General features: G+C 42.2%; 1 protein-coding gene across 2 annotated transcripts in view; it reads right to left on the reverse strand.

Moving 5' to 3' along the window:
- PIEZO2 (piezo type mechanosensitive ion channel component 2) overlaps positions 1–13,948 on the reverse strand; it is a 449,399-nt gene that overhangs the window by 7,783 nt on the left and 427,668 nt on the right. For both annotated transcript variants that reach the window (XM_012746201.2, XM_075993690.1), the window contains 5 exons: positions 9,744–9,902; positions 8,237–8,384; positions 2,470–2,658; positions 2,016–2,108; positions 543–715 (listed from right to left, as the gene is read on the reverse strand). In XM_012746201.2, the coding sequence (XP_012601655.2) occupies positions 543–715; positions 2,016–2,108; positions 2,470–2,658; positions 8,237–8,384; positions 9,744–9,902 (762 nt within the window). The remainder of the gene's footprint in view (positions 1–542; positions 716–2,015; positions 2,109–2,469; positions 2,659–8,236; positions 8,385–9,743; positions 9,903–13,948) is intronic.

Genomic DNA, 13,948 nt, shown 5'->3' on the forward strand with positions numbered 1-13,948 from the left:
TCAAGCTGCCCTCGCACCTCATGCTTGGGGGAAAGACCTGCTGCAACAGGCGTGTCTTCGCAGTGTTGAGGGGTGCAAGTGATGCTCGGGGCTTACAGAGGCTGTGATTTCTGTATCATTAAGACTGAACTTTAACCTTTCACAGAAATCATACAATTCACACCCAGACTCTGTTTCATTTTATAAGTCATCACCCTCTTTCTCTCTCTCTCTCTCTCTCTCTCTCTCTCTCTCTCTCTCTCTCTCTCTCTCTCTCTCACTCACAGAACTCATTGCCTGTTTTTAAAAACTGAAGATAGTAAAACAAAACAAGCACACAAAAAAACACACAGGAAAACTAAGAAGTTCTTAGTCGGGTCACTGATTCCTGGACAAGTCATTATTTAATACTATTTTTAGCATTGAAGGAAAGTTCCCAAGGGTGTAATGATAAACTAAGATCCACATTAATCTCTAATGTTTATATCCTTCTATCCTCCCATCCCACCCCCAAGTTTAGATTGGGGAAAGGGAGAAATTATGGATGGAAATACAGTAACTACCTCTGAATACTCCATGAAAAAACAACAGAGAAGCTACTATTGGGGTCCATGAGTTCGTGTATCATTTTCTGCTTACTGGGAGGGCTGATGGTCCACAAAGAATTTGAGTTTCCTTCCAGTTCTGCTACTGTTATATCTTCTTTTTCATAATTTTCCAGAAATTGCATAGCACCCTGTTTGTGCACAAATACACATGCATAAATAGATTATATATAGGATGCCATACAAAGAAAGCAATTACTCTTCCCTGACTGTATAGAGAAGATATTTCCCTATGGAGGGAGTGTTTTATGAAGGACAGTCTTGAGTGTCCACTGCACTAACTTAGTTTCCCTGCTCATAGCAGTGGACAATTCTCGGTCACACTGCCCATTCCCAGTGGTGGTGTTACTACCAACATTCCAGCTACATAGTCATTCCAACTGAACGATGAAGGAAAACCAGATAATTTAATGCTGTTTTGCCTCTCCACTAAAGGGAAATTTATAAACTATGGGAGAATGTCTCTTTCATGAAAGAGACAAAATTTAATCCACCCAGGACATCCCAGCCCTATCCATTGGTCAAGATTAGTTTTGATAGTGTGTATGATAGATGATAACTTTTCAGAAGAGAGAAGCATTTCCTTGCCTAATCATTGTCTTAAATGAAAGACATTATTGGTAAAATGAGTTTTTGCCATAAGAATCATATTTTCATATTATTAAAAGTTTGGAATATAGATAACTCTGCCACTAGAACACTGTCATTGTTTTTTGTGGAAGGGGATGTGTTTCTTGTTTTTTATCCTTTAAAAAAATAATAGTCCCCCTTTTCATTTATGGTTTAGCTTGAGAAATTGTCATGTCATTTATAGACTCTCTAATGAGTACTTTTTATTACAAAAGAAGTTGTTTGGAGAATCATCAGACAACATAGCACATCAATAAAATAAAACGTGAAAGCTCCTTCTCCCATTCTGACCAGCTAAGGTGACCAGTGCCAGTCAAATTCATTTAATATATCTGCCATAATTTCTTCAACCAGCCTCTGCTTGCTGAACATTCAGATTGCCCCAGTTTCTGCTAATCCAGAGAATGCACTCACAAGCAAGTGCCCACATATAGCTTTCTCACATTTTGGATTACTTCTTAAGAAAGATTCCTACGGTGCACCTATAGTCAAAAGTTCAATACATACCACAATTTAAAAAGTTAAACAAATTTTAAAAATGGATCAATATTTGTTGAGCTTACATTAAAATGTTCTAAATTAAAATTATCTGGATTACCACTTCTGTCCAATAACAGACATAACTTCTTAGATGATCAAAGTAGCCAGTGGCCAGGAGTCTGACATCCACAATGATAATCTCTGAGAAGTCCTCTTCCTCCCACCACTCCAGGCCACAGCAAAGCATATAATAAAATGACAACCAGTGAGCTCACCTAGGTGAAAGGTCTTCATAGAGATCTACTATAGGCATTTACTTACGGTGTCCCTAGAAAAATTTTTTAGAAATGAATTGAACGTGGGCTGGTCCATAACTTTCAACTGGCTTTGTTGGGCACTCATTGTGAAAATAGGCTGGAAAACAAAGACACACAGTGTTGTCAATGTCCCTGAGCTCTTATCTGTACCCTGGCCTGAAAGCAAAACATTTACACAGTATTATATCACCCACTGATTACCCTGATGGCAACAGGCCTAAGAGATTTCTTTTTGAAGTGCTTATTCCTGTGCTCAAGACCACAACAGAATATTCTTCCATCATCTTTTGCACCTTATTTCACAAATCACGTATTTGCTGAACAGTCAAAATGTAGATGGGACAGTTGGATCAGCAACACATAACTAAGCATCCCACAGGTGTTTATCATGAAAGAGTGCTGCACTGGGCAAGGCTCGGGCAGGCAGGGGAGACCCGGAGGACGTGCCTGGGGATTACCTGGTACCCTCCCAGGGTGATTGTGACAGAGACGTCCAGGGGCTGGTTGATGACGCCAGCCACAGATTTGATCAAAGACATGAAGAGAAGAGGAAACCAGACGATGCAGATGAGCAGGACGATGATCATGCCCCCCATGCCGTATTTCACCACCTTCTTCTTCTTCTGGCCCCGGGGCTGAGGGTATCTCTGCAACAGAAGGGTTCAGACAGGGCTCAGGCAGCTGCCCCTGCACGAAGCAGGGTGGGGAGAGGGGGGGTGCTCTTCCCATGGTGTCAGGAAATGTGTGTTTAGCCCTGATTTTTCTCTGCTCTGAAATGGGGATAGCAGCCATGTCCCAACTACGGGACGAAGTTAGGTAGTGATGCGAAGCTGTCCTGAGCTCCCTCCGTGTCTCCCCCGTGGTACCATAGGGGACCAACATGAGCTGAGTGACTTTCTCCCTTTCAAAATTGTGGAGTGGGTTTTGCTGGTGATGAACCTATTGATCAAATTTCCTGCTGAATAAACCTTCTGGTCTTAAGGAATTGTGCAGGTGAAAGACATTTTACTTTAAATTCCTAAATATTCAAAATCTATGCCTTTCAATTGATCCCTCTCTACCTTTTAAGGATGGAAAAACATTATTTTTAATTTAATGCATGATATATACTGTTAAGGACAGTGTTGCTCAAGTCCTAAAATAAGATTTGTATGATTAGAAGAGCCCCCTTTGGGTGCCAGTGGGTGTAGGCGTGTGGCTGGGCGCAGGCTGTGTCCCAGGGGCCTTGCTCTCCTGTAGGAGCCAGTGCGCAGGTAAGGCTGGACTCACTTCTGTTTGCTTCCATACAGGTTATTAAGCAACCATTAAGCGCTGTGCTTAGAGGCCACGGGTGGGTGGAGGGGAGGCTTTGCTGTCTGGCATCACACCTGCTTCTGCTCTAGATGTGTAATCCTTGCTTCAGGGTTGCTCCCTTGTGACCTTCTGTCCTTTCAGGGTCTCCCTCATCCCTACTCCCTGACCTGGCAGTGTGACTTATCTTCAGGAGGGATCCATCCATTCATTTCAACAGGGGAAGTTCAGGAAGAATAATCCACAATCCATCTGTAGGCATGTGCTCTAGGTTGCAAACCAGGACAAAGGTTGGTTTGTCATTTGGGACACGGTGAGGTGGCTGTACAAGTCTTGGCACTGATGGCCAGAGATGGTCCTGAAGACACGAGAATGGAGCTTGATTGGTCCGTGTCTCCGGGCCCCAGTGGGGCTTGCTCCTCATTCAGTGCAGGGGCAACACTGGGTGTGATCCGCACTGTGGAAGCTGTATGAAGTCCAGATGGTAGCAGTGTACTGTGCTATCTTAGCACTGAAATTTGATACTGTTGACTATGTTTTCTACAGTGAAAAAAAACTGGAGTCCAATATTGAAAATTTGAAATATATATATATTCGCATGCACACACACAGGTGCAGGCTTCCACACGTATACGTGCAAACGCAAGCACATGCATATAGATTTGCTGTTTCATTATTTCCTCAACGAGGCAGGCTTCGACAGGTGGCCTCTGTTGTCCAAAAGCGCCCACGCCGCAACGTCATGTCACAACATCACGTCGCAAACGGTTCTCTGAGTTAAAGTAAATCCATCTTATCTCTGCCAAGAACAGCCCTAGTCTGTTCTGCCTGAAGTGGGACCACATCAGTTCCTCTCCTGAAGGCCTGGCCCCTTCAGGCTCTTCTAGAAAATTCCCAGAGCTCCCGCTGCCACCCTCCCCTCTCCTCCTGTCTACCCCTTTGTGCATTTCCAGGGAGAACAGGGCCCAAACCTCTTGACCTGTCTCGAATTATGGGCTATGTCTACCCTCCCTGTTGCCTTCTTGTCCTGGGCTGTCACCCCTTTCCTAGGTCACTCAGCTTGAGACCTCCGGGTTTGTGCTCCTGTTACACTGCATTGTTAGTCTGCTTCCCACAGTGTTCTGGGGCATGGCTGCGAGGAAGTCATTGTAAAATCTGAGCAGCAGTGACTGGGCTGCACTGTGTGTGCTCATGCCAACATTTTGCCTTTCCAGGTGATTGTTCTTGGTTCATAAAGTGTGCCCATAAAGCCCTGCAGCATGCGACACCTAATGCAGTGCGATGCCCAAGAAGAGCTGCTTTTAGAAGTAGCTTACGCTTCTGCTTCATACTAGGCAGGGGATCGCTGCTGGTGATGCCCCAGACTCTGATGGGTGGGGTATGCTATCAACTGTGCTAGGTTCATTTAGACCCCCACATACCTAAATTTCTCAGGAAGTTTTACCATGAGCGATTTAAAAGGCTAATTTTCTGAAAAAGTTATCAACTTGGCATAAGAATATATATTGAAGTAGAGGTTATCTATTTAAATGAGGCTTTTTATTTCTTAAAAATAAATAAAAATAAGCAAGATAACTGCAGGTCTTGGTTTGGCAGAAATGCCTGGTGCTGAGGCCAGAGCCTCCTTCACAGGAAGGCAGAGCAATAGCTGTGGCAGCCTCACTGACAGTGGGAAGAATGTCCCCATCTGGTGGCTCAAAGGCCCTGAAAGGTGAACATGAGACAATGAATGGACAGCTGCAGCTTCTCATGTGCAACATGGCCTTGCATGTACGCAGGACGTCACACCAGGCAGGATCATTTAGGGGGGCCCTTTCTAATTCAGAAACCTCCCTCTTGAGAGCCACCTCTTCACCCACGTGAACCGGCATCTCACAGTCAGGTCCTGGGAGCCATGGGTCAGCTCTTGTCCTTAAATTGTCACCTCTCCTCATGCTCCCAGCAGATGGGAGTTCTCCAGTTGTCAACTAACTGGTTCACCATGCCTCTGATTCCACACTCTCCAGGTGCCCATCTGGACCTTTCTGCCATGCTCTGATACTAGAATTTTTACTTTTCTCTTTTCTCCTGGTCTTTTCGTCACCACCTACAGAGAGGTTCAAATCCTCTCCAATTTGAAATTACCCCTGGGCTTGCCTCTCTCTTGAATTATCTCTCTCTCCCTCCCTGCCCTTGCTTAGGCTTGATGCCTTCAGGACGCTGCCTCCCATGTGCTCCTAGGGCCCTGCAGTCGGAGTCAGCACCCACCCTCCCTTTGCAACTGCTTGTCTAAAGGTCACCAGAGACCTTGTGAACATAAGATTCAACATCCATTCTCAGTATGCATGTATCCCAAACTCTGCATATTTGGCTTCTTGAATTTATCTTTTCTTTCTGGGTCTAAATCATATGGAAAGAATGAAAGACAGAAGAACAGGGCAGGAGGAAACCAGGAGAGACTCAGCAGCTTTAGCTCCAGAGAGCCCGAGACAGGGCAGGATGGGTGGAGCTATGTCAGGTAGCCACAGTGGGATAGAGAGGCACTGAGCTATGACATACTTTTGTAAATCACCACCTGATTTTATTTTGCTGTTGGTGGTGGTATTCACTGAGTATTTACTGTGTGCTGGGCTCAGGGTATTAAGCGATCTCTACACTATATATCGATAAACACCGAGCTTGTCATCGCAGAGCTTATGATTGAGAAAAATAGAGAGACGATTGACCCACAATGTGATAAGTACTAAATGGGCCAAATACAGGTGGTTCCTGGGGCCCGCAGAAAAGATGGGGCCCAGATGTAAGGAGCCAGGGAGGCCCACGGAAATGTCTAGGTGGACACCTAGAGGTTGGGATGGAGGTGGGCAAGATGATCCAGACAGTGAGAAGACGTGTCAGGCGTTTTCTGGGGAATAAAGAGGTAAAACATCCACTGAAGAGGCCCCTGCCAGAGTGGAGGAAAGGGGACAAGGAACAGGGCAAAGGGCCCAGGAACAAACAGCGATGTGGATGTTCCCTGAGCACCGAGTCGATATTCTGCTGTCAGTGCTCAGCTCCAGCTCACACCCGACCTCCCTGATGCTCCTGGAATATTGTGTGACTCTCTGGCAAAGCCTTGTAGTATATTGTGTTTAATAATATTTCTGTGAGTATTTTATCAATATTTGTGTCTTGCCATGTTTGGTTCACTACTCTATTCTTATGCTCAGCTGAGTTCTGGGTACTTAGGACGTGCTTAGTAAATGTTTATGGTAGATTGGAAAAAAACAACAAAAACACCTCAAATTCTTCTCATTCCTGTGTGCATGCCCCTTTGCAACACGCCTTTGCCAATGCCATCAGTTTCTCCGTCCCCGTGGATCTAGGCTGGCCTTTGAACTTGCTTGGGCCTGCAGAAGTAGTGGTGAGGGAACTCCGGGCCTCGGCCTCACAGGGCTGTGCAGTGGCCCTCGCACTCCCCAGAATGTGCCGTCACCAGGGGCCGAAGCCTGGGCTCACCTTCCTGCGGGTGACACGATACACAGGGAGAGGCCAGACCAAGAGCCAGACCCAACCTGCAGGTGTCTGAGAAACACCATCAAGGAACATCGGCCCCAACTGGGCCCCAGAGGACAGCAGCCACAGGACTGACCCAGGCAAGACCGTCCAGTGGAGCCCAGCCCGAATGGCTGACCTGTGAGCAAATCAAATGGTTGTTGTTTTCAAACCACTATATTTTGAGATAGTTTGTTAGCAGCAATAGACAACTGATATTATGTCTCTTGAATGAATGACTCTGGGAGCTGAAGATAGACCCGGTGCTTTCTAGGCCAGAGGTTTCCTGATGTGAACTCTCTGATCCTGAGTGTGTGCTTCGACGTTTCTTGGCAACTGCCTCCCAAGGAAGCCAATTCTGTAATGGAGTAGCTTCGATTGTCAAAAATTTCTTTATAGTCCGTAGAAATTTGCTGTAGTTTTGCCTGCTTGTCTTATTAATTCTGTTTTTTTTTTTTGAGTCTCACAAATTAATTTCAATTTCTCATCTCTTTCTAACATTTCGGATTGTTGAAAAGAGCTATTATTTCTGCACGCACACACCCCATGTTTGGTCTGTTTTCTCAGACCAAACAATCCTCGGTTCTTCCAACTTTTCCTCATGTCTCATGATTTCTAGACCCTATTTGACCCTCCTTGCTGCCCTTAATGTCCCTTTGGTGGAATGGCTCTCATATTCTGTCATCCTATCAACTCTTCTGCTCCTTAAAAATCAGGACAAGCCAATATGATTCTAAGCATAGGGCCAGGCCCATCTCCGCCCTCCCACAGCCCCCAAGACTCTGATGCTGGAATTCCCAGGGGAAGCTGCAGAACATACTAGAAATTATATAGAGGAGACTTTTTCAGGGAGGCTCTTTTCTAGATGAGAAGAAAAGACATTTGATATCACCCCACCTACTGCTTGTTAGGTATTGTTATTGCCCTTATGCAAGCACTTCTTTCAAATGTTTTACTTTTAAAAAATCCAGTCAGTAATAGTAACCCATCCATATTTAAATCTTAATATTCAACCTAGCAGATATTTGCACTTCAATTTCCTTTGCACAAAGAGTGAATCAGAGGTGAGCGTGAGTCTAAGACACTGGCCCCACCTTTCTCTCCCATGCCCCATCCCTCTTGCTCCCAAATGAACCATTCAAGAGTTATTGGAATATATTGAGCAGTATGTTATTCCTTCCATTTAAAAATAACTACGAAAAGAGTTGCCAAAAGAAGAAAACATCTGTATGCTATTGCTGACTAAGGCGGCAGTAAGTCTAAAATTCCCAGCTCTAGCAGGCTGGGAATCAGCAAGACATTCCTAGGTTGTGGTAGTTTTTGCTCCCTGCCACAAAAGTTGCAGGAATTCACATGAATCTTATCACCAGCCTGTATCTAAGAGAAACAAACAGAAATAAGGCACGGTTTTTGGCTTCTTACCTTTTCCGACTCCCGCCAACACTTGAGGATGAATATGTGGGCGTAGATGTCCTCCACGCAGATCCAGCTGGAGAGGCTCAGGGTTGTGTCTGTCCACACCCAGTCCATCACTGCCCTCAGCTCGGTCAAAAACGGGACGAGGCGGAAGCTGGCAGGAACCATGTCTTGTCAGAGGGACATTTGTAGGAGGGTCCCCACTGGCCCCTAACCTCAGGAGCCCCTTGTAGCTCCTTACTGTTTTAACCTTCATGACTTAGGAAAAATTCTCAAGGTCACCCTTACAGTAAAACCCAACATGGAATACAAGCACTTTGCATTATGAGTGTAAAGTATGGATTCATATTTTTCATTCCTTTTCTTTGCTCTGATGGTCTTAACAAACTGGGAATCCCCATTTTAAATAAGTTTGTAGGTGAGTCAGTTTCTCTCACATTTATTTGTTCATATTATGAGACTCTGTTGGCCATAGGGTTACGGAATCACTATGGCTTTGGGGCTGGATGAGTTAGTAAAGACAATACACCTGATAAATAAAAGAGGCCCGCCCCAGGGAGCAGGAAGTGTCAGGAGAGCTGGGGCGGGAGTGCCACCGCAAGTGAGTGGCCTTGCCTCAGCACAAAGGCCAGGTCTCTGCGCAGCCTCTGTGGTTCAGCTGTATTGCAGAAGGGATTGGCCTGGGCGACTCTAGGCTCTGAGGAATGTTCCTTACTTCTTGACTAACACAGGGCTCCTCCCAGGCTAGGGAACTTTGGCTCCTCTCAGGCCCCGCAAAGCAGTTTGAGTTGTCACTTAAAAATTCTCCCCTGGGCTGCCTCAGCTGTGTTGAGTGAACACTAATCCAAGCCCTGTAGGAAATATTAGGTCCAGACGCGGGCTAGCACTGAATGAAGCACTGCTCAACACATAGCGCTTCACAACATCTGGCCATACCACCCCCTCTTCTATCTGGTGCTATACAGGAGCCAGCAGTGCCACCAGCAGCCTCACCTTTTGTGCAGAAACATGCTACCACTGAAATTATCACACAGAAAAACATGGTTTGTTTGAGTAGCTAACTTACTATCAGGAACAAGCAAGTCATAAGGCACTCAGGTTGGTGTTAGGTGGAATAAATGCCCTTCTTCAATGGAAGAACTTAACTGTACATAAAAAATTCTAAAGGTATTGTGGAATTCCAAAGGTATTTAGAATCATCCAGACTCCAACAATTCTGTGCTCTGTGCCCAGAAGGACATTAATATCTAGGGATCATGTATCTCCATTTTTATCCTCGAATATTATTATGCAGGGTACTAACGTAGAAAATTAACCCATGTGAATCTAGACCAACATCCTGGACAGGCGTATGGCAATTACACACAGAAAGGTGTTCAAAAAGCCATATCTGTTCTTTTGTCAATATTGCTATGTTCTTCTTGGACCTCTTCCTTCCCAGCTGGGAGCCAAGATGCCCTTCAGTGGTCAGCCTCCCCCCATAAGTGGCTGTGACTATACAGAGTGTCCTTACCCTTGAAACAAGAAGAGGTTGACATAATTGTAGCTCTTTGTGAGGAAATTTCCAAGGACTCGTGTTGGGTAGCCACAGCGGATTTGGTAGGCAGACAATCCGAAGTAAACACATTTCACAAAATACCAAAGCTGGGCAACCAGGTTCTGGCTAAATTTCCTAAAATGTAAATATACAGAAAGTGAAGGAATGGAATACTCTTCTGAAAAAAAAGAACACCAGTTTAGAATTAAGACAACAACAAACCAACCTAATTTCCCTTTTGGCACTTAATTCTAAGGAAGTCTCTATATATACTAGATCACTTTAAAGGCAAAAGGTGGGATAAGAAAATCTGATAATTAAAAAAATAATAATTCCTGTGACTGGCACCTCCAATGTGTATTATTCCATTGTTTAGGCCATAATTAAAATAAATTATTGTTAAGTAAATTTACTAATAAACATATTCTTACTGTGTGGATGATGCAGTTACCATAGTACAAATTAAAGCTCATGAAGGAAAAAAACAAAATAAAATTGTTTTACTTAAAAGGATCCATTATTTGGAATATGTAGGAGAAAAAATTCTGACAAGTAGACCCCCCATTTTTTAACTATGTATCTACAGAAATAGGTAATGGATTAACAAACTCTGGGAACACCTGGATTTGGCTCCAGTTCTGCCTATGTGCTGTGGGTTTTGTTCCTCACGCCATTTCTCAAGGCATCTCAAGTGTTTGTGCTTAAAAATTCCTCCCAGCTCTGAAAATCTATGACTCGATGAGCTAGCCTCATTTCTTTTAATGATATCCTCAACAATAGAGATGGTAGTCTTTTCTCCAGGTGAACAGTTAATGAAGAGACCCATAGTGTTGTTCAGTTCATGAGTACTAGTTTAGAAAAATAAATTTAGTGGAATTAAATTTCACTCTAGAAAAAAATTTAGAATATAATTTCAAAGAATGATGAGCAATAAGACCATTTTTGTCTTTGGATAAATGCAGCATCCTGCTAGTGTCTTAAATATGGTCAATACAAAAAACAAAAACAAATTTTAAAATGGAAATAAAAATAAAACTTTTGACTTGGTGATATCTTAGTATAATCTTCCCTGTCCTTACAATTAAGAGCAATACTTAAAGTCTTTTATACAAGCAGCATAATACCTTTTGTGTTATATTTTGGATTTTCCTTATTAAATGTTTATTTTGTTATTAGAAGATGTCATTTTTTTTAGCAGAAAATCACTATTCTTTAGTTGAAAGGTCTGAGAGCAAGCCAGGGCAGGGGGACCTGCGTGTCTGGAGAGCCCAGGGATCTTTAGTGGATCTCAGGAATACTCCTTATGAGTGTCCCCTTGCAGACAAACCAGCTTTGTCTCTTTTTGCACATAGAAAATTTCTTAGTTGTTCTCTCTTTTACGTTTCAAAGGGCTCTGTAATCCTGAAGCCATACAACCTCCAGGAGTGGCCCGAAGGACAGTGGGTTCAGTAGCTTCTTGGGTGTCACTGTTGATAACTGGCTACTCTGTCTGCTTGACCATCTACTGATTTTATTTATTTTCTTTTTGAGAAGAGAAGTCCCCAGAGGTTGTGCTTTTATCGCCAGTGACATGCGGCAGCACTGTGGTGTGCTCATGGTCCTCCCGTCTGCGCGCCCACGGTTTAAATGGGCATTCCAGAGCACGTAAGGCGGCCACATCTATTACACTTCCTGACTTCCCTCATTATTGCTAACTTTTAAGTGAACTTGGTGATTTTAGGGAAATAATATGTGATTATAAAATATGCATTTCCCAAAACACTGTTTGGACACTCGGAAGATACTTTGTTCCACTTCAATTTTCTTGGAGAGAGACTTTAAAAGACAGAGTGAACCTCTCCTTGACCGAACCATGCCTGGGTAATCAGGGGGAAGCCTATTTCTTAGTTTAATAAAAATTCATGAAGTGTTAAGAAAAAATATCAAATTAAGACTGCACATACTAGTGAATATGCCTCTGAGCAACTTATTTATTATTTTTGGATCTTGTTTCCTCATGCTACAGGGAGAAAAAATATAGCTAACTTTCTTCTTTAAAATGAAGATTATTATGAAAATTAAATAACACCTATAAGTTGCCTAGTATAGTTCCTGACACACTGTGGATATCATTAACTATTAACTGTTATTAAGTGTCATTTAACTTCCCACAGTTAAACGAAATTCAAGAAAAAAAATCACATACAAACTCAGGTTTAAAAATTGGTGAATTCCTTTCTTTTAACAGCTTTATTGAGGTGTAATTGGTATGCTATAAATTATAGGCACAAATTTAAGGTGTGTAATTTGATAAGTTCTGACCTATGCACAGACCCATAAAACCAGTGAGATGATCAAGGTAATTAATATACTCATCTCCCCCAAGTTTCCTCACTTCTAAATGCTTCCTCATGCCCTCGGTAACCTTCTCTGCCTTCCCTACCACACACCTCCAATCACTGATCCTCATTCTCTCACTACATATCAGCTCGCATTTTCTAAAATTTTATATAAATGCAACCATAGGGGGAAAACACACACACACACACACACACACACACACACTCTTTTCTTATCTGGCTTCTTCACTCAGCATACTATTTTGAGACTCACCATGTGGTTGTGTGTATCAATGGCCCTTTCCCCTTTGTTGTTGGGTCACAGTCCATTGCATGTATCTACTTGCTTAGCTATTCACCTGCTGATGGGCATTTGGCTTGTTTTTAGTGATTGGCTATTTCATATAAAGCTACTATGAATGTTTACATACAAGTCTTTGGGTGGTGTGGACATATGCTTATATTTCCGTACAAGAGTGGAACTGTTGATCATATGGTAGGTAAATATTCAACTTTTATGAAATTACAAAACTTTTGGTTTCCCAAAGTGGTTGTAACCATTTCACATCTTTTCCATCAGTATATGAAGGTTTCAGCTAGTTTACACCCTTGCCAGCACTCAGTCTTTTTAATTTCAGCCATTCTAATGAATGTGTACTGGCACCTCATTGTGGTTATAATTTGCATTTCCCTAATGACTACTAATGTTGAGTATCTTTTCATGTGGTATGGGACATCTGTGTATCTTCTTTGCTGGAGTGTCTATACAGATATTCTGCCCATTTTTTCCTATTATTGAGTTTTAAGAGTTCTTTATATTATATATTCTTAGATACTTAAAGTTACAAAGATTTTCCATGTTTTCCTCTAGAAAGCATTGTTCTAGCTTTTAGGTTTCAAATTTAGGCATTTGATCCATTTTGAGTTAACTTTTGTATATCATGTAGAGTTAGGGATCAACAGTACTTTTCTTCCTCTTCCTCCCCTGCTCCCCCTTCCCTTCCCTTCCCTTCCCTTCCCTTCCCTTCCCTTCCCTTCCCTTCCCTTCCTTCTTTTCTTCCCTTCTTCCCTCCCTCCTTCCTTCCTTCTTCATGGAAATATCTAATTGTTCTAGCACCATTTGCATTTGTTGAAAAGACTATCCTGTCTTCACTAAATTTCCCTTGCACTTTTCAATTTGGGATTGTAGATCTATTTCTGGACTCTCTGTTCCATTGATCTGTCTATCCAGATATTGATGCTATACCTTACTGCTTGATTATGGTAGCTTTATAATAATTCTAGAGGTCAGATAGTGTAAGTGTTCCAACTTTGTTCTTTTTCAAAGTTATTTCAGTCCTCTAGGTCTTTTGGTTTCCATATGAATTTTAATCAGCTTGTCAAATTCTACCAAAAATCTTGCTGGAATTTTGATTTGTATTGCATAGAATTTATAGATCAATTTGGGGAGAAATATTGAGTATTCTGATGCATGAAATTAGATCTTGTCCATTTATTTAGGTCTTCTTAGATTTCCTTCAGCCATGCCATTTTAATTTTCAGTGTACAGTCTTATACATGTTTAATCATATTTATTGCCAAGTTTTTCATATGTTTAATGCCATTATAAATGGCATATTTTAAAATTCCAAACTTTTGAGTGTTTTTTGCTTGCATATGGAAATACAATTGAGTTTTGCATATTGATTTTGAATTATGCAACCTTCCTAACTTTATTTATAATTTCTGGTAGCTTCTTTGTAGATTCCACTAGATTTTCTATATAGACAATCATATTCCCTGCAAATAAAGATAATTTTACTTCTTTCTTTCCAATATGGATGCTTTTTATTTTATTTATTTATTTTATTGGCTAGACTCTCC

This window comes from Microcebus murinus, chromosome 17 (genome assembly GCF_040939455.1).
Source record: "Microcebus murinus isolate Inina chromosome 17, M.murinus_Inina_mat1.0, whole genome shotgun sequence".
In the NCBI taxonomy this organism is placed as follows: domain Eukaryota; kingdom Metazoa; phylum Chordata; class Mammalia; order Primates; family Cheirogaleidae; genus Microcebus; species Microcebus murinus.